At 39.6% G+C, this 20,759-nt stretch overlaps 2 protein-coding genes across 3 annotated transcripts in view; one reads left to right on the forward strand and one right to left on the reverse strand.

The window, feature by feature from the left end:
• The first annotated feature begins 1,600 nt into the window (after window positions 1-1,600).
• LOC137500592 (uncharacterized) lies at window positions 1,601-4,500 on the forward strand. Its single transcript, XM_068227531.1, has 2 exons — window positions 1,601-4,333; window positions 4,404-4,500. The coding sequence occupies exons 1-2, from the start codon at window positions 2,581-2,583 to the stop codon at window positions 4,415-4,417; spliced, it is 1,767 nt and encodes a 588-aa protein (XP_068083632.1). The 5' UTR covers window positions 1,601-2,580; the 3' UTR covers window positions 4,418-4,500.
• A 2,591-nt stretch (window positions 4,501-7,091) lies between these two features.
• LOC136872776 (coiled-coil domain-containing protein 124) overlaps window positions 7,092-20,759 on the reverse strand; it is a 77,163-nt gene continuing 63,495 nt past the window's right edge. Inside the window, exons 4-5 of one of the 2 annotated variants that reach the window (XM_068227532.1) lie at window positions 18,524-18,672; window positions 7,092-8,235 (exon numbers count right to left, since the gene is read on the reverse strand). In XM_068227532.1, coding sequence (XP_068083633.1) covers window positions 8,043-8,235; window positions 18,524-18,672 — 342 coding nt within the window. In that variant the 3' untranslated portion in view covers window positions 7,092-8,042. The remainder of the gene's footprint in view (window positions 8,236-18,523; window positions 18,673-20,759) is intronic. The other variant, XM_067146612.2, reaches the window with a different exon arrangement.

Here is a 20,759-nt window from a genome sequence, read left to right on the forward strand (position 1 = left end):
ACAGAGCCTGAGAGTGGAAGCGAAGAAGGTAGTGATAGTGAGGATGTAACCAAAGAGGCTAGGAACGCTAGCCCGGAGCTAACAGAACAAGAGAAATTAGAGATTATTAAGGAATGTCATGAGTCATTAGTATCAGGCCATCAGGGCATATCCAGAACGTATGCCCGGATAAAAGACCACTATCAATGGGAAGGGATGCAAAAGGATGTAGAAAGGTATATACGCTCATGCCCATCGTGTCAAAAGAATAAGATTACCGGGCCTGAAGTAAGGGCAAAGATGGAGATCACAGATACTCCGAAAGCAGTCTTTGAGAAAATAGCACTAGATGTGGTAGGACCTTTAAATGTAACGGAAGCAGGAAACAGGTACATACTCACCTGTCAAGACCAGCTGTCTAAGTATTTAATTGCGAGTGCTATGCCGGACCAAAGTGCAGAAACCATAGCACGAACTCTGATTAATAGAGTAATTAGTATATTCGGTATACCAAATATTATACTGACAGATCAAGGTGCAAATTTTATGTCAGATGTTTTTAAGAAGTTATGTAGAATATTGCGAATCAAGAAGGTCCATACAGCGGCATTTCGACCGCAATCTAACGGTAGTTTGGAACGCTCTCATAGGGTGCTCTCAGAATATTTAAGACATTATGTATGCAGTTCACAAGATGACTGGGATAGTTATCTTCCTATGGCAATGTTTGTGTATAATACGACCAAGCACACTAGCACAAGTTATACACCATTTGAGTTAATATTTGGGCGAAAGGCAAATATCCCTGGTGTTCTTCAAAGGAAACCAGAGCCAAATTATAATGAATGCCAGAATGTCTTGGAGCAGTTAACCAGACAACTGCAAGAGAGCCATGAAATAGCTAGAAAGACGTTAATTAAAACCAAAGAACGAGATAAGGAATACTATGATAAGGCTAAGAATGAAGTTTCATTCAAAGTAGGAGATCTCGTGTTGTTACGTAACGATGCCCTACGAAGGGGACGTTCAAAGAAACTTTCTCCACCGTATCAAGGTCCTTATAAGATTACTAAGGTATCGGGAGTGAATTGCACGTTACAGGTAAACAAGCGTGGTAGACAAATTATCGTGCACCAGAATAGATTAAAAATGTACATTAATTAGAGAAGAATGTAAGGTAATGGTTCCTATTTAGGTCGCAGTGAGTTACACTTCCCTCACTCCAACGGCATTGTGGATTATCGTGTACCGCTGATAGAGTTAGTTGAAATACTCTGTCAGGTCGCGTCAAAATCAGGAAAGTACTAGAAATTTTAACCTATGTAAGAGAGGAACCTAGGAATTTTGGTACGGGAGTACCATGGTGAGTACGTCCTAAGTACCCGTCAGAAAGACTACAGGTGACGAGACTGTATGTCCAGATATCAACTCGTCAAAATGAACCGCAGGGTTCAAACTGAATATGGAGAGAATTTGAGTTCTTAATGAGGATTAAAATTATCTACACTTGCTATATGCACGTTCTGAAAAGCCTTCACTTACTGTCACTAGAAATTAAATGAGTAAATTAGGTAGCGTCGTATGTAAAATAAATGAGATCTGCTTGTAATTATTAAAATCAGAAAGGGCGTGAAGCCAAGCTTAGTTCCACTGAAACGAAATTCATTCATGGTACAGAAAAATTTCACAGATAAATGTTTTATGTAATCCATATGATATCTAATTGAAGGTCGTTATCATGAGGATAACCCCGTGTGGTGTCGGGGATTTACGCAAACAACAGTCTACACTTTGGTACTCTTCTTCCCATACAGTTACACAGCCAGAATAACACCACGACTCGAACCTGTCTGTCGTAGGAGGCGACTAAAGGTTCCACTTAGGGAATGGCCTTGTATTTAGTCCTTTATGCACGAATACGGGCGTCCTGAGTGAGGCATGGAACCCAGTGAGGCGGGTCCTGCCTGGGAAATATCACCATTAGGCCGGTGATTTTCCACAACAGTGTGATTCTCGTGGGAACAGAATCCACTGAAGGGAATTTTCTCACCACGTTGAGAACCATCCCGTGAGATGTGACTCCAAGGGTACGGAGTACAATCCAAAAAGATCACTTCGGTAGATTCATACCTGTATTTAACTTTAACTTCTGTAACCATTCCTGGAGGTAAATCCTCTGCAGTCTTTAACAGACGCTATTCAAATTCTTAATTGCCAATGATGCCTTTCATCTGTCCGTAAGGATAAGGAGGAGTAACGCAGGTACGTCAAACAAGGAGAGAATTTTTGAATGGGCTAATGATGGCTCTAAAATTTTGTTAGAGCTGCCCAAGAGTGAAGTTTTACAGAGATATCAGTTACGAAAAAGAATTCGTAGATTTATTTAAATTGCTCACGAGTATACTAGTAGACTAGTACAGAGCATAATTATGAGAAGACAAACGTTACAGTAAGACAGTCAGTCACATTAAGTGTGTATTCAGGTACAGATAAACAGTTGAGGGTAGGTTCCACAACACCTAACAGTATAGTGTGTAAGGGAGAGTGACAAGAAAGTGAAAGTCGCTGTTTACCTTACAGGGAGGTGAACGAACGAGGGGAATGGAAGGGATGACAGACCGCACGACCTGGAGAATGCTGGTCGTCGCAGTTATGTTGCTAGGGGTGTCCATACCCACCAGTCAATTGGATTTCAAGATGAAACGGTACGAGAATACAGCCGGAGTCTATTTTGATTATCAAGGAGAAGTACAATTATACACTGTAGAATGGAAACTGGTTACTTATATTAACCTTACACGTTTGGCAGATCTATTTGTGATAGCCCGTAGAAATTTACAGAAGACTAAAACCCTCTGTATTCAGATAGAAAAGGAAGTACATATTAAGTGCGAACATGAGATAATGTTAGTAGAGCAACAATTTCAAAGGATTCAAGGGATTAAAGATTTAATTAGGAAAATTACTAGGATCGAAACACCGGAAGGCAACGGGAAACGAAGCAAGCGCGGGTTAATAAATGCAATTGGTACCATCGCAAAGACGTTATTTGGTACGCTCGATGACAGTGATGCAATGTATTACGAGGGCAAAATTAAGGAACTAGAACAGGAACAATTGTCCATGATACAAGTAGCAAAAAGTCAAATGTTAGTTGTAAAGTCAACTTTGCAATCTGTCAATAATACCCTGTATGACATCACAGCAAATGAACTCAAGCTAAGTGAAAACTTTGAGCAACTTAAGAGTTACATTCAGAATGAAACAACGGGTATAAATGAGGCTTTTAGACAATCAGAAATGCAAATATCATTAAATAAACACTTAATTGAATTGCAAGGATTTCTGATGCAATTGCACGAGCATTATCAGATCTTATTAGATAGTATTGTAAGTTCTCAGACAGGCACGGTGAGTGTCCAAGTGTTAAGTCCCGATGATCTAGTAAGGGCATATAAGAAGGCCCAAAGAGATTTCCCTAAGGGTTATGATCTGCCATATGATTTGCAAGTCACTTATGGGTACTTGATTCTAAAAATATCATCAGTGAGTGTATATATAACTCGAGATACCTTGGTGTATATTTTACGCACCCCTCTTACTAACAAAATAAAGTACAATTTGTACCATTGTATACCTTTCCCCTCTCCCATGAAGAGTAATCCAAACCATTTTGTGTATATATCTAATGAAAAACAGTATGTATTAGTTGATCAAGAAAGACAGACATATGTAGAATTAAGTGATGAACAAGTGAAACAATGCAAGTGGACTGACAATGGACAGAGATTATGCAAGGCAATTTTTCCTATTAATAATGTAATGTCAAAGGGTAGTTGTATTGTCAAGTTGTTAACTGGTGTTAGCTTTATTCCAGAAGACTGCAAGAAAAGTGTGATGTCGATTTATGAACTCTTATGGATACCTATTGATGATAACATGTATATTTTTGTATCGCCTCATGAAACTAAGGTCACCAGTGTTTGTCAGGATATTACCAGTGATATAAGTTTAAATGGTGTGGGAATAATACAATTCACAGACTTGTGTACAGTTTACAGTCCCACAAGTAAAATTCAGAGTGCAGGTTCAGTGAATACGACAACAAGGAAAGACTTAGTGCCAGAAGTAATGTTAATATATGATTGTTGTGAACAATTAGACAGTGAGATCAAATTAGAGGATGTACCAGAATTAAATAGGGTTACAGTAGGAAGCTTACTGAATCATATAAGCGACCTAAGGTTAGCCAGTCATAAGACTGAAGATGTAGAAGCACTGGTAATGCAGAAAGAAAAGGAATTTAAAATGCAAATGACCCAACAGTATACAAGTGTATATCAAATTGTAACTGGTATTATTTTGTTTGCAGTACTTATAATAGTCTGTTGCTGTTGTTGTTACTGTTGTGGTTGCTGTAGAAGGTGTAGACCTTTAAGTAAATGCATAGAAGATAGTAGAGAGCGCTGTCCCAACTTATGTATTTTTCAGAATGTGATCGCTAATGACCACAGAGCTAAGGTCTCTGATGAGGACATTACTGTCCATTTTCAGCATCCTCGACTGGCTGAAAGGGCCCTCAGCCACTCAGGATCGCTGTCGGGATTAGAGTTACACGAACGCCCTACTACAGGTAGAGCAAGTATCAGAGATAACTTGGCACAGCGCACCCACGAACAAGAGCATGGAGACTCTAACAGGATGTAAGAGTAAGAGTAAAAAATGAATGCAGAGGTATTGCATTCATTTTTCCCCAAAGGGGGGAAGTGTCGTGTCAGCCCCAGATTGGAGCTCAGGACTCATTCTTCCGAGGATCGAACCCATGACCGGGACGTAGGAGGAATGGTGTCGCTGAGATATACGTTAATATTATAAGGGAAATTATAAGTTAATAGTAATGACTATGTAATGGCAACAAGGCCAAGGAATCATAATTATAATGCTGATATAAGTAATTTAAGAATCATACAAGATTTAAGAGTTGAAGGCACACCAAAAGCTGTGAGCCACAAGTTGTGTAATTAGAAGTAAGGCTTGGTCGAAGTAGGTGAATCATAAGCTGCACCCTGCTAAAGGTGCGTAGTATATCTTCAGAAAAGGTGGGTAGCGAGTGAACGGAAGAGGCAATTCCGTTTTCGTGTGTCTGAGGACATTCTCCATAGGATGGAAACTTCGATGGCCTTCTCGAAGGGAGGCGAAAGTTAGTGAAGGTATAAAACAGGAGTACACACCCTGATCGAGGCTTTTTGGAACAAGTCGGCTAGAAGTGCGGGCGGAAGCCCTGTCAGTCAGGTCTCCGATAATAATAATAAGGTCCAAGTGTGGACTTAGAGTATTCACTTCAATACTTCGACCACGCCAAGTCTTCTATGTCAGCGTCATTGGAAGCTAGGAAGGAGATTGTAAATACTGTATATAATTATACATACTCATCAGTCTGCTAATAAAGGAAGGTTTTGGGAAATAGAGGACTTCGTCTCTTCACACGTAGCAAATCTCCCAGGCCCATTGAACAATCCCTCATTACCGCTCGGAGGAAGTCAATCTGATTATTTATCATTCTCGTCGTGGCAAAGCCTGTGTCACGACAATCTCATAGTTCCACCCCTAAAAATAACAATAACAGATATAATACTAGGCGAGTTCTTAAGAATTGACTTATTTCAGTATAACAAATTAATTTCAGAATCCCCAAAATTTTGTTATACTGGTATTTTACTGTAAACAGTACAGCCAAATTGTTGTAATCTTCACTTCAGCGTTCTTGGCAACACACATGACCTTGGCTCTATAGCAGGTGTGCATCATCATCATCATCATCAGGTGAATATTTTCATGGTTGCATGGAACAAACTAATTTTCCCACTCAATTTTTAACTGCTAAAAATATTAGGTTTGTTTCTGAAGAGTTCCTAAACTGGATTTTGTTCTGTTCCATTTTTCCTTTGCAAACAAGTAGTTAACATTAACAAAGAAGATCAAATATACAGTACTCTGAAGGCATGGAATTCTAAAACGATGTTCCACCTGCGTTGTGACAAATTAACATATACCCTAATACGGTTCTTTAAAACAGCCCGAGTCCCACGCCTCAAGAGTGTAACTGGTACAGCACGTTGTGATTCGCACATGCACATACAAAGAATGCACTAATATTCATTTTAACGAGAGAGGTTTAAGAGATTTTCAAGATTTCGACTGTCTGTCTTGAGACTCATTGAGCAAGAATTCCCATCCCTACATTTGGTGCAAAATAGAAAAAGTCTGCTAGGTTTATATGGAAAACCAAGATTTAAAAAAAAAAAAAAAAAAAAAAAAAAACATGTAAAATTAAATCAACATTAAGTAAGGGTAAAGTAATAAAGGATTTTATAAAAAACAAAGATGTAACAATATGATAATCAAATAACATCCTTTATGTACAATCTATAGCAACATTTTGTACATTTATAGCCATAAAGTTGAGATTACTGTACTGTGAGAGATAATAAAACACACAGGTTTCATCCCATAAATTGTATGTTAGATTGAAATATCCCAGTGTAACAAAATACATTCAAGGCTTGATGGCTAATTTAATGTGTATTGGTAGTTATGGTGATTCTTGACAAACTGTAAAATATTCTTTGCTGTTTTTAAAGCTATTGTGTAAAACAGGTGTGTGTTTGCACGCATGCTCATACTACATGGAAGAAATAATACAGTAGTAATCTGTATGAAAAGAAAAACAAATGAACAAATGCCACAATAAAAATAATATTCTGTTTTTTAAAAAGGACGGAGTAAAAAGGGCAGTAAAAGTAAACAATTAATTCCAGAAAACAAAATATAATAATAATGCTATTGATTTTACGTTCAACTAACTACTTTTATGGTTTTCGGAGATGCTGATGTGCCAGAATCATGTCTCCCAGGAGTTCTTTAATGTGCCAGTAAATCTACCGACACAACGCTGATGAATTTGAGCACCTTTTAATACCACCGGACTGAGCAAGAATCGAACCTGCCAAGTTGAATGCAGAAGGCCAGCGCTCTTCCATTAGAGCAACTTACTGCAGCTAGAAAACAAGAGTCGGTAATAAACTTACATTGACTTCAGAGAGAGAGGATTAAGAATACAATAACAAGGTTATTGGTTATTATGACCCATTAAATATTTTTACAATTTTCAGAGATACCAAGGTTCCGGAAATTAGTCCCACAGGAGTTATTTTATGTACATCTACAGACACGAGGCTTACATATTTGAGCACTTTCAAATACCACCGGACTGAGCCAGGATCAAACCTGCCAAGCTGGGGTCAGAAGGCCAACACCTCAACTGTCTGAGCCACTCATCCCGGCTAAGAATTCAATTATAGTGTGCTTAACGTCTTGCGCTTTCACTGAAACCTTCTTGCAAGTTAGCAGCATTTGAGCCATATAAATGGCTCCCAAATTTTGGAAGTACAGTTTTCTGTTCCCTCCCAGCCCACACCTGCCATGCAACAACCATTTGAAAAGAACAGCAGAAAGTCTCTTCTCCCCAAACACACTACATGCTTCACATTAGTAAAAAGAGGCAATATCAATCATCCTAACCTAATAGATGTTAGAAACACAGATCAATTAACTTTTAACCTGTGTTAAATGACAGAATTATTATCTGTAATGGAGCTCAATTCAGGAGACAACCTGACAGTCATCTCAATCTGAGCAAAAATTTACCAAATTTGTTGAAAGATGCAACATAAAATTCATATTAAGAAAAACTGATTACATATTGTGATGTAGGTGTAAAGTTAAAAAATTTATTATAGAAATCATTTCTTGCATAAAAAAGTGTGTTGGTGGGGGTGGGGAGACCACATAGGAAGGGGGTTGGTATTACTAGAAAGAAAAATATAATACTGTTCTCAGAGTAAATATCTGCATGGTAAATGAAAAGCACCATAATTTCATATTAAACACTTTCTATTTACAATAAGAGGAATGGAAGTTCATCTCACACTGAAGGATAAAAATATATTCGGTTACAGTCACAAGTCAGCAATTCACGTGAAATACCAAGCAAGGACCCAGGTTTAAGACGACAGTCTCTGATTCAATGGATTGTCAGGAGATCTCATCCATTCTTTACGAAGAATCTGTTTTAACTGTGACAACCTCAAAGTCGGGTTCTCGCTTTTAATACGTGGAAGATTTGCTTCTTCAAATGCTGTGAAAGCAGCTTTCAAGCGCTTCTCAGGATGTTTGTCCACATCAGAAGATTTCACACTGCAAATAAAATAATATTCAATTAAACATCTTGAAAAGTTGATATTTTATCATGAAACAAGTTACAAAATACTTCTAAAACAGTGGTGTTCAGACATTTGCTTAAATTGTCAAAAGCTTGAGCAGAAAAAGATTAGTAGACATAATCTCTTTTAGGTTTCTGCCATGTAAATGAGGCAAACTGTAGGAACGTTTAAGTTTCACAAAATACCCAAAAGATATGTCTATTGATGATGATGATGCTTGTTGTTTAAAGGGGCCTAACATCTAGGTCATCGGCCCCTAATGGCATGAAATGAGCCGAAATGTAAGGACAAATTAAAAATCCATAATCTTCCACTGACCAGAATTTGAAACGTGAGGACGTGGATCCGACCCACAATGCCCCACAGTCCCAGAAACTAGTGTTAAACAATAGTATTACTGACCAAGGGACTGCTTCTAAAGCACAATACTGAATCGATGATGCTTGTAGTCTAAATCATCATCATCATCATCATCATTGTCCCACTCCAGTCGCCCAGGTGTGGTTAACAAGCCTCCTCCACTCCTTTTTGTCCTTCCAGTTTTTCTGCTCCATTACTTCTGCCACATCCAACTTTTTGGATGAAAACACAGACATGTAGTCTAAATGGGTCCAAAATCCAGGTCATCGGCCCCTCATAATGGTACTTATCGCTAGGAAAGTAGAAGCAAGGTATTTGTCATGTTGCGGTACTAATCAAAAATAGCATAGACTCGCGGTATTCCACACATTATGGTACTACTCACAGGTAATGTAATGCGCACATGTAACACAGACATATGATGTTTTCCACACTGTGTCGCTATTTACATGCAACGCAAACCTATGGTGTTCTTCACATAAGTGAATTAACCACAGGGACTCCCACTATCCTGTGGTGTTCCTCACCCAGGCAAGGCAGAACCATGGTGTCGCGCATATAGGGGTATGAATCACAGGTACTGTAAAATGCATCCTGAGCACACACTGTTGCTACTAATCATAAACCTATTGTGTATCTAAGATAGTGGTACTACGTGCAAGTAAAAGCGACCCATGGTGTTCCCTGCGTGGTGGTACTAATTACAAGTAGTATCATGGTTCTAATTTGATCACCCCTTGGTCGCTCCTTTTAGTCGCCTCTTACGACAGGCAGGGGATACCGTGGGTGTATTCTTCGTATGCGTCCCTTACCCACAGGGGGTTATAATGCCTATTAATCTTGTCAGTGAAGACATCAATCTAAAGAGTATTAGCATTAAGGCATAGGCTTTCATATGAAAAATAATTTATTGAGATCCCTGCTGTTTACTTGGATTACATACTTGAAATTTAAGTCACCGAAAAATGTAACAGTAGTTAGGGGGATATAAAGCCAATATAAATTCTACTGAAATTTACAGTCTTCTTGATAAATATACATCCTACCTGATAACCGCTAACTGCAGAAGAAATGAATTGAAACTGTTCAGGTACGTCAGACAAATATAGACAAGACATCTTCACTATGAAATACAAATTGGGTATAGTTATGGTTAAATAGCATTTCATGAAAAACAATCTCTGATATGTAAACACACCACATTGTTCTTTACAACTTGCTTTACGTCGCACCGATACAAATAGGTCTTACGGTGATGATGGGATAGGAAAGGCCTAGGAGTGAGAAGGAAGCGACCTTTCAAGTGGTAATGACGGAATAAATCGTCATAGCCGCATGGCTTCCTAAGTGGCCATGACGGAATATTTCGTCATCACACTGTAAATGTCTTTCGGCGATGGGTATGACGACTTATTCCGTCGTATGATCCGAGATCGCTTTCCTTTATGCATGTTAGTTTCGAGCTTTGTCTACAGCATCAGCACTCTCCTAAAACCACGTGATTGGGCGAAATGCTTTTGTTCCACGCGCAGCTGGCGGCCAGCCAGTACCAGCCGCCAGGCTGCTGAAAGTGGTAGGTAGCGCATTATGGCAGGTGCGAGCGGAGATCGGAAACTTCTGCGAGAAGAACTGTTTGATTTATTACACTGTGACAATTCGGAGAGTGACGTGTCATCTGATAGTGAGACTAATGTTGAAATGTCAGGACATAGTGAGTGCAATGGTGAAAGCGACTCAAGTGAACGTGACGGTAGTACTAGCAGTGATATTCTGCTTGATGTATGGACGAAGACAGAATCTGAACGGCCGAGATTTACATTTACGGGCACCTGGACTGAATGTACAAATTGAAGACGTAAATAATCCGCTAGAATATTTTAAATTGTTTACCACGCCTGAATTAGCGGAACTAATAAGTGGAAAGTGAACGTGACGGTAGTACTAGCGGTGATATTCTGCTTGATGTATGGACGAAGACAGAATCTGAACGGCCGAGATTTACATTTACGGGCACCTGGACTGAATGTACAAATTGAAGACGTAAATAATCCGCTAGAATATTTTAAATTGTTTACCACGCCTGAATTAGCGGAACTAATAAGTGGGAAAGCCAACTGGTATGCTGAACAGTTCTTAGAATGCACACCAACCTTGAAACTATATTCTAGAGTGAATCAGTGGACTGACACAAATAAAGATGAAATTATGACTATTTGCATTCTTCCTCTTGCAAGGCATTCATTAGCGATCTGACAACAAGAGGTACTTTTCTCGTAGACAGATATTAGAGACCCAATATTTTTGAGCCCGTTCTCTGAAAGAAGATTTCATCTCCTTCTCAAATTCTTACACTTTCTCGATAACGAAGCATACGGTGAAGCCAAATGTGGTCCGAAGAAACTCTACAAACTAAAACCTATTCTGGACCACTTGAACAGCAGATTCCGAAGTGTGTACACACCTGAAAGCGATGTGTCCGTAGATGAGTCTCTTATGTTGTGGAAGGGACGTTTGTCGTGGAAAGTTTTCATACCGTCTAAGTACTCACGATTCGGTATCAAATCATTTGAACTGTGTGAATCTAAGCCTGGTTACGTGTGGAATTTCTTGGTGTATATAGGAAAAGACACCCAGTTCGACGCGTCTCTGAAAAATGAACCATATGGTTTGAAAGTTGTTTTGCAACTCATGACACCACTTCTAAACAAAGGGTATCGCGTAACAATGGACAACTGGTTCTCGAGCCCAGATTTGTACAACAAGCTGTGTGATAAGGAGACAGATGCAATGGGTACGTTGCAACAAAATCGACAGGGCCTTCTGTCAGAAATAAAAAAACAGCACACTCAGGAAGGGAGAAAAAGTGGCAGTTTATAACAGGAAACTCATGATAATGAAGTGGAAGGATAAAAAGGATGTGTGCCTCATAAGCACTACGCATGACGATACCATGGTGTCATGTAGGGAGAGAGGGAAAGAAACAACAAAACCAAAGTTAGCTATTGACTACAACTGTCAGATCGGCAGAGTTGACCTGAGTGATGCGTATCTCATGAGCTATCGAAGTACTACCAGAAGCACTTCCGCCATATGTTGGACCTATGCTGCCTAAATGCCTACTTGTTGAACAAGAAGTCAGGAGGTCAGGATACCCAATTAGAATTCCAGATGAGACTTATTGAGAAAATCATATTAAAATACAATAAGCATGAAAGACTGCAGCCAGGCAGACCTTCGAAGACGCCTCCCCCAACAAGAAATCAATGCCCCTCACTATCCCTCATACATTGATGCAACAGCACGCAACGAAAACCCTACTCGGCGGTGTGTAGTGTGTTACCGAATGGGACAGAGACGAGAATTTAGGTATGAGTGCGAAGATTGCAAAGTAGCCCTGTGCGCCGCACCTTGCTACCAGCGCTACCACACAGTTGTGGACTTCTGAGGACTATTTTTACAGAAGTGGAAGCAGTGTTTCAAGATTGATGAATACGAATAGAGTATTGTAAAGCAGAGAATAAGGGTTGTGATCATAATACCTAAGACAATTTCTTTTATCCTGTTAGTAATTATGTTATTTGAAGAGGAGTTAGTAATGTAATGCCCTGACTGAACTGTACTACGGAAGCTTCCTTGGAACTGCAATCATTTTTGGTAAGTTGATAATAAGTGCGTATTCTTAAAATCTGATAAAATACTTGACTACACAACAGTATGTTATTGTAGGTTTCCTGTTGCTTTCCTCACTAAGCCAGATTATCTTTCCTTGCCCTTGGCACTGTAATCATGTTAACAGCTTGAAAGTGCGACTGGTTTTTAAACCTGATGAAAGTACCTGACCAATTAAAAGTATCTCACGGTAAGTTCCCGTTGCTTTCCTCAGTGAGCCAGACGCCTTGCCCTTTGTACTATGATCATTTTTGACAGCTTAATACATATTCTGTACTTTTGAACCTGATAACAGTACTATACTACACAAGAGTATCACACTATATGTTACTTCCCAGTACCTTATGGAAAATGTGCCACTGTGTTAGTAGCTCCTCGAAAGAAATGTACCGCTTGACAGGTTAAGGAACAAGGCCAACTCCCCAGTGCACATATATCAACTTAAGAAAAACTAGTAAAGACCTACATGTCAACCCCTCGTCTATGTTGTGGGAGATGGTCAATATTTCAAAGTAGGAGAGCGCCTGTGGCAAGCCTAGATGTTTTAAGAGGCAGCCTCTTTGGGTGATGTGGTCTAATAACTTACATACCTGAGAATGAAACATTACAGACAAACATACAGAAGCAAACCAGATGAATATCTCAACAACAACTTTTGGGATGAAAACACAGACATGAAGTGCTTTTTGGGAGGTGGTGATAATTATTGTTTTAAGAGAAAGTACAACTGGGCAACCATCCTTTATACAACACCAATCAGAGAGAAAAAGGTGGTGGTTGTGGTGATTGTTTTAAGAGGAAGTACAACTAGGCAACCATCCTCTATACAACACTAATCAGAGAGAATAATGGAAGGGATCCAACACTTAGAAAAATGAAGGTATCGGCCAAAGGAAGAAAAGGGCCACAAAGGGCATGAAAATGAAAGACTCTAGGCCTCGTAACGTAACACCACCAGGGCCAGAAAAGAACAAGAGTTTACCAAAGGAGGACGGATAGGATGGATGAAAGTGAGGAGCCTGGCACAAGTGAGTGGAAGCAACGCCAACCCAAGCTCCCAAGTTCAGAGCCCCTGGCGCCCTTATTAGCCGCATCTTACGACAGGCACAGAATATATGGGTGTTATTCTACCGCCCCCACTCACAGGGTACGTAAGGACAATGTGAGGTGGTGGTGGTGAGTTGGAGGAGAGAGATTCCAAAGTAACAAAGGAAATTGTCCACTTGGACTGAGTGAAACATGAAATGTAAAATTATTAAAATTTATGACATATTACAGCTCATCTGCAAAAATAAGGGGTCCCTAGAAACTGTTAAAACACGATCTGACAAATACCAGCTGAGAGATGGTAAAACACTGATATATACAGAAAAGGAGGATGATGACCATCAAGACAGAGTGGGATTGTTACTGACAAGAGAGGCACCAAAAAACCTTCTAGACTGGAACCCTGGAACCTGCATCATTATAGCATGGTTCAAGACAAGAGTTAGAATTATCTGCCTTGTACAGTATAACGATAATAATAATAATAATAATAATAATAATATTGGCTTTACGTCCCACTAACTACCTTTACGATTTTTTCGGAGATGCCGAGATGCCGGAATTTAGTCCTGTAGGAGTTCTTTTACGTGCCAGCAAATCTACTGACATGAGGCTGACGTATTTGAGCATCTTTGAATACCACCGGACTGAGCCAGTATCGAAACTGCCAACTTGGGGTCAGAAGGCCAGCGCCTCAACCGTTTGACCCACTTAAACTGGCCTTTACAGAGTCTATGAAAGGGGAGGGGAAAAGCACAGGCCCCCTACATGTAGTGCCCCCTGACCTGTTGAAATAATCAGCAAAACTAAAACACACTATTTACAGGTTATGGTAGTTAAAAAAGATCTGAAAGATTTTAGTTTGTCAGAAATGGTTATTCCTAGCAACTGTATGATTTTAACTTGCTCAGTATGTACATTACTAATTTTATACAGATCTACTTAATCTATGTACTGTATTTACATTTATCAGCATTAATGTTTAGACCAGTAAGGTAACACCACACCGCTAGTGTCCAATTCCGACTGTTGTCCGGCTCCATGGCTAAAGGTTTACCGTGCTGGCCTTTGGTCACAGGAGTCCCGGGTTTGATTCCCGGCAGGGTAGGGAATTTTAACCATCATTGGTTAATTTAGCTGGCATGGGGGCTGGATATATGTGTCATCATGATCATCATCATTTCATCCTCATCACGGCGTACAGGTTACCTACGGGCGTCAATTCAAAAGACCTGCACTTTGCAAGCCAAACATGTCCTCGGACACTCTCGGCACTAAAAGCCATACGCAATCTCATTTTCAGTCCAACTGTAACCTCAGACAATCATCTGCACATTGTATGTCCCTGTACTTATATTACTAAGTCATCAGCTTATTGCACCATGACTAAGGTAAATCAGAGATAAATGCATTAAATAATAAAGGTCCCAAGGGAGTGCCTTGGCATATTCCTGAGGTTACTTTAACGGCCGAAGATCGAGTTTCATCAAACACAACACGCTGAGTTCGACCCTCGAGAAATGGCCACAGCCATGCCAGTACACTTTCCCTAATATTCATATGTCTTAATTTTAACAAAAGGATTTGATCAAAAGCTTTAGCCCAGTCCAAAGCCATGCAGTCCACCAGAACAATCTTAGATTTCTGCAAGAAGAACTGCCACTCATCAATAACCTTTGTTAATAAAGTATTGCAGGATCTTCCTCTGTGCTGGCTTTCACTTAGTAGATTACCTTCTTGGAAGTATTCCCATATATTAGAGGCTACCAGTCGTTCCATACATTTATATACTTGGGATGCGAGAAGAAAGTGGGTGATAGTTGTCAATGAGCGATTTGTCCCCTTCTTGAAAATCAGAACTACATCAGTGCACTTCCAATCTTGAGGAAGTGATCCATAGTAAAGCAACAGGGTGAACAGTTCGTAGAGAAATAGCGCTACTGACTCAACACAGTCACAGAGTATACGGCTGGGTACTTTATCAGGGCTGGCCGCATGGGATCAAATCTTCTTGAAACTTGCTAGTACCTCAGCTTCCAAGAAGTACAGGCTGGCGAGAGGTACAGCAGTATGGGTGTGTTGGCTATATATACAGGGTGGCCCACTTAAACCTTTCACCGCAGATATATCTGGAACAACAAGAGATATTGAAAAATGACTCTCACGGGCATGAAGGCAGGGAAGGGGCTAATTAAAGTAAATATGAGCCAGTCAAAAACTTAGGAAAATAGTACTTTCAACATCAACTTATGTTTTTTTAAATAGACCCCTTTATTATTTTGTGCGCAATCATTAACATGAAAAATCACATAAATAATGGCGTTTGTTTCATTGCAATAGGTCAATTACATCCCAAGATATTGCAACGTGAAGTTGAGATAAACGAAACGCCCAGCAGTTGCACATCCCGAGAGTTAAGCGCGAACCTCACGGTCCTCTTACTCACGATATGATTGCCGTACTACGATGCGACAGGTGCTGTACTTAATGCTATTTGCACTGTTATCAAGAGGGATGAAAATAAGAGAAGGGTTTCCTGCCACAGCAAAAGGATATGTAAATAAAGGTTTCTCTCTTGCGTGTTTTATTTACCTACACAGCACAGTGCAGTACTCTGTATTGTACTACTTCAGGATGTACATAATTCGTACAGCAAAGTTACTGTAACAAAATTCTCTTATTTTCATCCCTCTTGATAACAGTGCAAATAGCATTAAGTACAACACCTGTCGCACTGCAGTACGGCAATCATATCGCGAGTAAGAGGACCGTGAGGTTCGTGCTGGAATCTCGGGATGTGCAACTGCTGCGCGTTTCATCTATCTCAAGCGTCAACTTCACAATGCAATATCTCAGGATGCAATTGACCTATTGCGATGAAACAAACGCCATTACTTATGTAATATTTCATGTTAACGATTGCGCACGAAATAATACAGGATGTCCATTTAAAAAAACGTAAGTTGATGTTGAAAATACTATTTTCCTACGTTTTTGACTGGCTCATAGTATTAACTTTCATTAGCCCCTTCCCTGCTTTCATGCCCGTGAAAGTCATTTTCCAATACCTCTTGTTGTTCCAGATATATCTGCGGTCAAAGGTTTAAGTGGGCCACCCTGTATATATATATATATCCCCAGCTGACTGTACCTGGGAGAAATTCTCTTTAATTTGTCACTGAAGGGTGAGGCAATGTCTGTGGGCATGGAGATGGATTTCCGATTAGCCTGAAAAGAGCTTGGTGCAGAGCTGCCACGGTTTCTTTATAGTAGTTTCCACAGTTCTTTGGTATCAGAACAAGCCTTGTGAATGTACTCACTATGAGCCTCCCGGATTCTATTCTTAGTGTCTTTCTATACAGCTTTGTACTTTTCCCACACTTGTTATTTTAGGCATTGTTTCCACTTATTGTACAGATTCTTTCCATTTCCTTATTAACTTCAAGAGTTAATTCTTTATCCACTGAACTTCCTTCTCTCTTTTTAAAGTGCATTTCGGTACAATTTGGTCAACGCACCAGAAAAAGGGATTTTTCCAGGTAAGCCACAAAGAGCCTACATTACAGGTTGATAAGGAGGTTCGAGTGGATAGGTGGTTCAGTAGTAAGGTGGAGAGGGATTTCCAGTCAGCTCTCTTGAAATTATATTGAGAGCTGGATTTATGTTTGACAGGTAGCTAGAGTCGCTTGAATGGGTCGATGAACACTGAAGCTGGGTATGGCTTCAACCTTGGTTATTGAGGAGGTATGATTGGTGAGAAATAGGCCTTACATGAAGCAAGATATTTTGGTGAGATGAGTTGCTTCTAGAATAAGCTGTTCTAGAAAGAGTTCATAGAATGCTGTTAGAAATGTGTCTGCCAATGGATTTCCAGGAATTGGAGCAGAATCAAATGTCCATATGATATCCGGGTTAAAGTCCTCTGTGAGGTAGATGACACTGTACTTGTACTGAATAAATTACACTCGTCTTAGAGATTCCAGCAATCCTTCGTTTATACAGGGTTTGGATTTTGATGCCCAGTATATGCTACCTATAAAGAATTTGTTGCCCCTACATGTCACCTCCATCCATAAATCTTCACTGTCAGTCTCCAAGTATCCTAGTCAGACTGGTTGTAGTTCCGGTCTTATAGCCAGGAGAACACCACTTCCAGACGTCCAGGTTCTGAAGACACGTATGGTTGGGGAAATTTTCCACTGTCATAAGTAGCACTGCACAGCCACATCTCACTCACGGCTGACAGATACTGGCCAGAGATCCTCTTTATCTCCTGTTGTCTCCTACATTACTTTATACTACGGGCATTAAACGACAGGATGGGGACATTTCGGGAAGCCTGTACACTGGTAACCAAGTCATTACTATTACAGAGTTGTTTACATTATTTCCTATGTTTGGCACTTCAAAGAACCGAGAGACAACACTTCCAGCACTGCCAAGACAACAAGCCATGTTTAATTTTTTTGTAATCAGCTGCAGATTTTCATGCAGGTCTTATGCAAGGACCTTTCTCAACAAACGGCTATGGTCAGGAAAAAGAGCTGAAATGTTGTTGAGGAGGGAGGTATGGCAACCCTGCATCTCACTTGAAGTGCACTGCCATTACCTGCGATCATGTGCACATTTTCACTGGCACACCATGTTAAACACGATATTTTACAATTGACAATTAGTAAATTCTTGTGGAGAGTCAAACTATTGGAACACTCACTGACCACCCCATCACTGAAGATCACCTCGTTACTTTCATATGTGACACATTTAATGGCTATAAACAACAAGAAAATACGGAGCACTTAGGATGTTACAGGTAAAACTACTGCCATCTTTTAGATAATGGCTTCCACTATTTGAAAACTTGGCATTAAGAGGAATAGAGTATCTCTACAAGTTCTTCTAAGTATGGAAAACAATAACAAACTACTCGGTCTTTATCACTTAAAGTGTGCTTCATTATAGGTATGCTGTGAGTTTTGAGGTTTTCCTATAATTACATAACCTGCATGGGTAGCTGTACCATTTACTACAGAAATCACCACATCAACAACAGTGTGGAAGTCATAATCAACCCTCTGTTCTCTGGATTCAACGCATTTGACCAAATGCAAATGTTCATCAGATGACTTACAAATACAAATTAATGTGGTAGCGCAGGTGTCATAGATGGACACCATTTCACTCACCTGAGAACAGCAATGGCTTCCTCTACAGTCCGAGCCTCCTCTCCATCCACCATCACCCTGTTGATATTCTCCTCTAGAGGCTTAGAAAGATGAGTTTCAACTTCAGGTTTGCTTTTCACAGCGGCTAGTCTTCGTTTTTCATTTTCCTCCTGCAAAAGTCACAGACAATGTAAGAAAACTGGCACTATATTGGTAAATTGCTGTTATTTGCAGATTTCCTTTTCTATGAAGATGACACTGAAGAGCACATACAATGAGATTTAGATACTTTCCTACAATGGGTTGCTGAAAACAATTTCATTTCAAGTACTTCTAAAACCAAATGTATGTTTTTCAACAAGCCAGCTTATACAACAATCTCTTTAAACAGAGTAAAAATGAACACTCAAATTGTGGAAAGAGTCAGTATATTTACATACTTAGGTCTTATTCTGAACACAACTTTATGCTGGAAAGAACATCCCATACAGAAGCCAAGATCACTGCTATTATAGGAGTGATGAAAAGATTACAGGACATAACATTAACTACACAGCAGCTTAAGAAGCCTTTATTTCTCGCTTATTCACTCACAAGTAATTTGGGGTCCGTGCAATAGAGAAGAAATAAATGATCTTGAAATACTTATATTTTTAAAAAGGGCCGTAAGATTAACTTATAAAAATAACTTTATGAAACGTTCGATTGAGATATACAGGGACACAAACATCTTACGTGTCAGGATGCATAAGACATACTCTGAAGCACATGTACAAATTCAAAAATGGTATAATCTCCTTAAAACACAGAAATTAGGTACAGGAAAGGTATTCATAACCAAGGCCAGGATTTCAGTAACATATCTTTTAATTGGTGCGTCATAGAAGTTGCTAAGTTATATACAAATCCTGTTTATGGCCCCCAGATTACAGAAATTGTATTTATTAGGTCATTTTCTCCTCATTTTTTGAAGTATTTGATTTGTAGGTATTTTTTTCGTTTTTTGCGTCATTATTTTGTCATATTCAATTATTTTATTTTTCTTATTGGTTATTTTTAAATAAGAATCTACGTTTTACATCATCGACCAACCAGTTCCTATATCTTGACGTACTTGAAGGATTATGTGAAGGTTCATCTTCGAAAGTTTCTGCACTCAGTTGTGAGCTGAGTGCGTAGCTTTGTACATCCCTCACCTTTGTGTCTTAACGGGAGGTGAGAGCTAAGCTATTCTTGGGTGACCTTCAGACTAGGGCTAAGCCTTTATCAGTTCACCAGAAAAGTGTGTTCACAGTGTGACGTCAGCAGTGAGGTAATTCTGCCAGTGTACTCTATTTCCTTGTTCCTTCAGGTCAGTTTTATTTGTAAAGTTTGTAGGTGTCAGTTGTGTGTAACCATTTTGAGTGCGTGTTAAAATGCCAAAGGTAAAACCATACAAGGCAGGTCATTTGAGACAAATTGTTTCTGAATTCGGGGAGGATACCTTTTCTACCGATGGTGAAATAATATTCTGTAAAGTGTGTGAAGTGAAAGTGGCAGCAGCAAAAAGATTCACTGTTCAACAGCACGTCGATGTGTGCGGTATTCAGAATATCAGCAGAAAGAAAAGTACTCAACAGTTACTCATGCAAAACGCATCATCAAGCAGAGGTACAACCTCAGTTGTTTTTAATGAACAGTGTGAGGTTTTTGTCACAGCAAATATTCCTCTTCATAAACTAACTATTCCTAAATTAAGGCAGTTCCTAGCACGGTATACAGGTCATTCCATTCCGGATGAATCTATGCTAAGGAAAAATTACATACCGCTCTGCTTTGAAAAAACACTTCAGAGAATACGGGAAAGAACAAGCGGAAAAAAGATTTTTGTCTCAGACGAAACTACTGATGTTGAAGGTCGTTACGTAGCTAATGTAATTGTAGGAACCCTGGAAATAGATAATCCCGGAGATATATTTTTGCTAACTTCTGAAGTCCTGGAATCTGACAATCATTCTACAATATGTCGAATGTTTGACAGGGCTATGGTTCTGCTGTGGCCTGACAGTGTGAGGTACGATGACGTTTTACTTTTCATGACTGATGCCGCGCCTTACATAGTTCAAGCTGGTAAAGCTATCAAAGCTTTTTATTCAAGAATGGTGCATGTAACTTGTCTAGCTCATGTTTTCCACGAGTGGCAGAAGATGTCGGGGAGAATTTTCCTGACATTGATAGACTTGTGTCACAGGTAAAAAAAGGTATTTATCAAGGTGCC

This window comes from Anabrus simplex, chromosome 4 (assembly GCF_040414725.1).
Source record: "Anabrus simplex isolate iqAnaSimp1 chromosome 4, ASM4041472v1, whole genome shotgun sequence".
Lineage (NCBI taxonomy): Eukaryota > Metazoa > Arthropoda > Insecta > Orthoptera > Tettigoniidae > Anabrus > Anabrus simplex.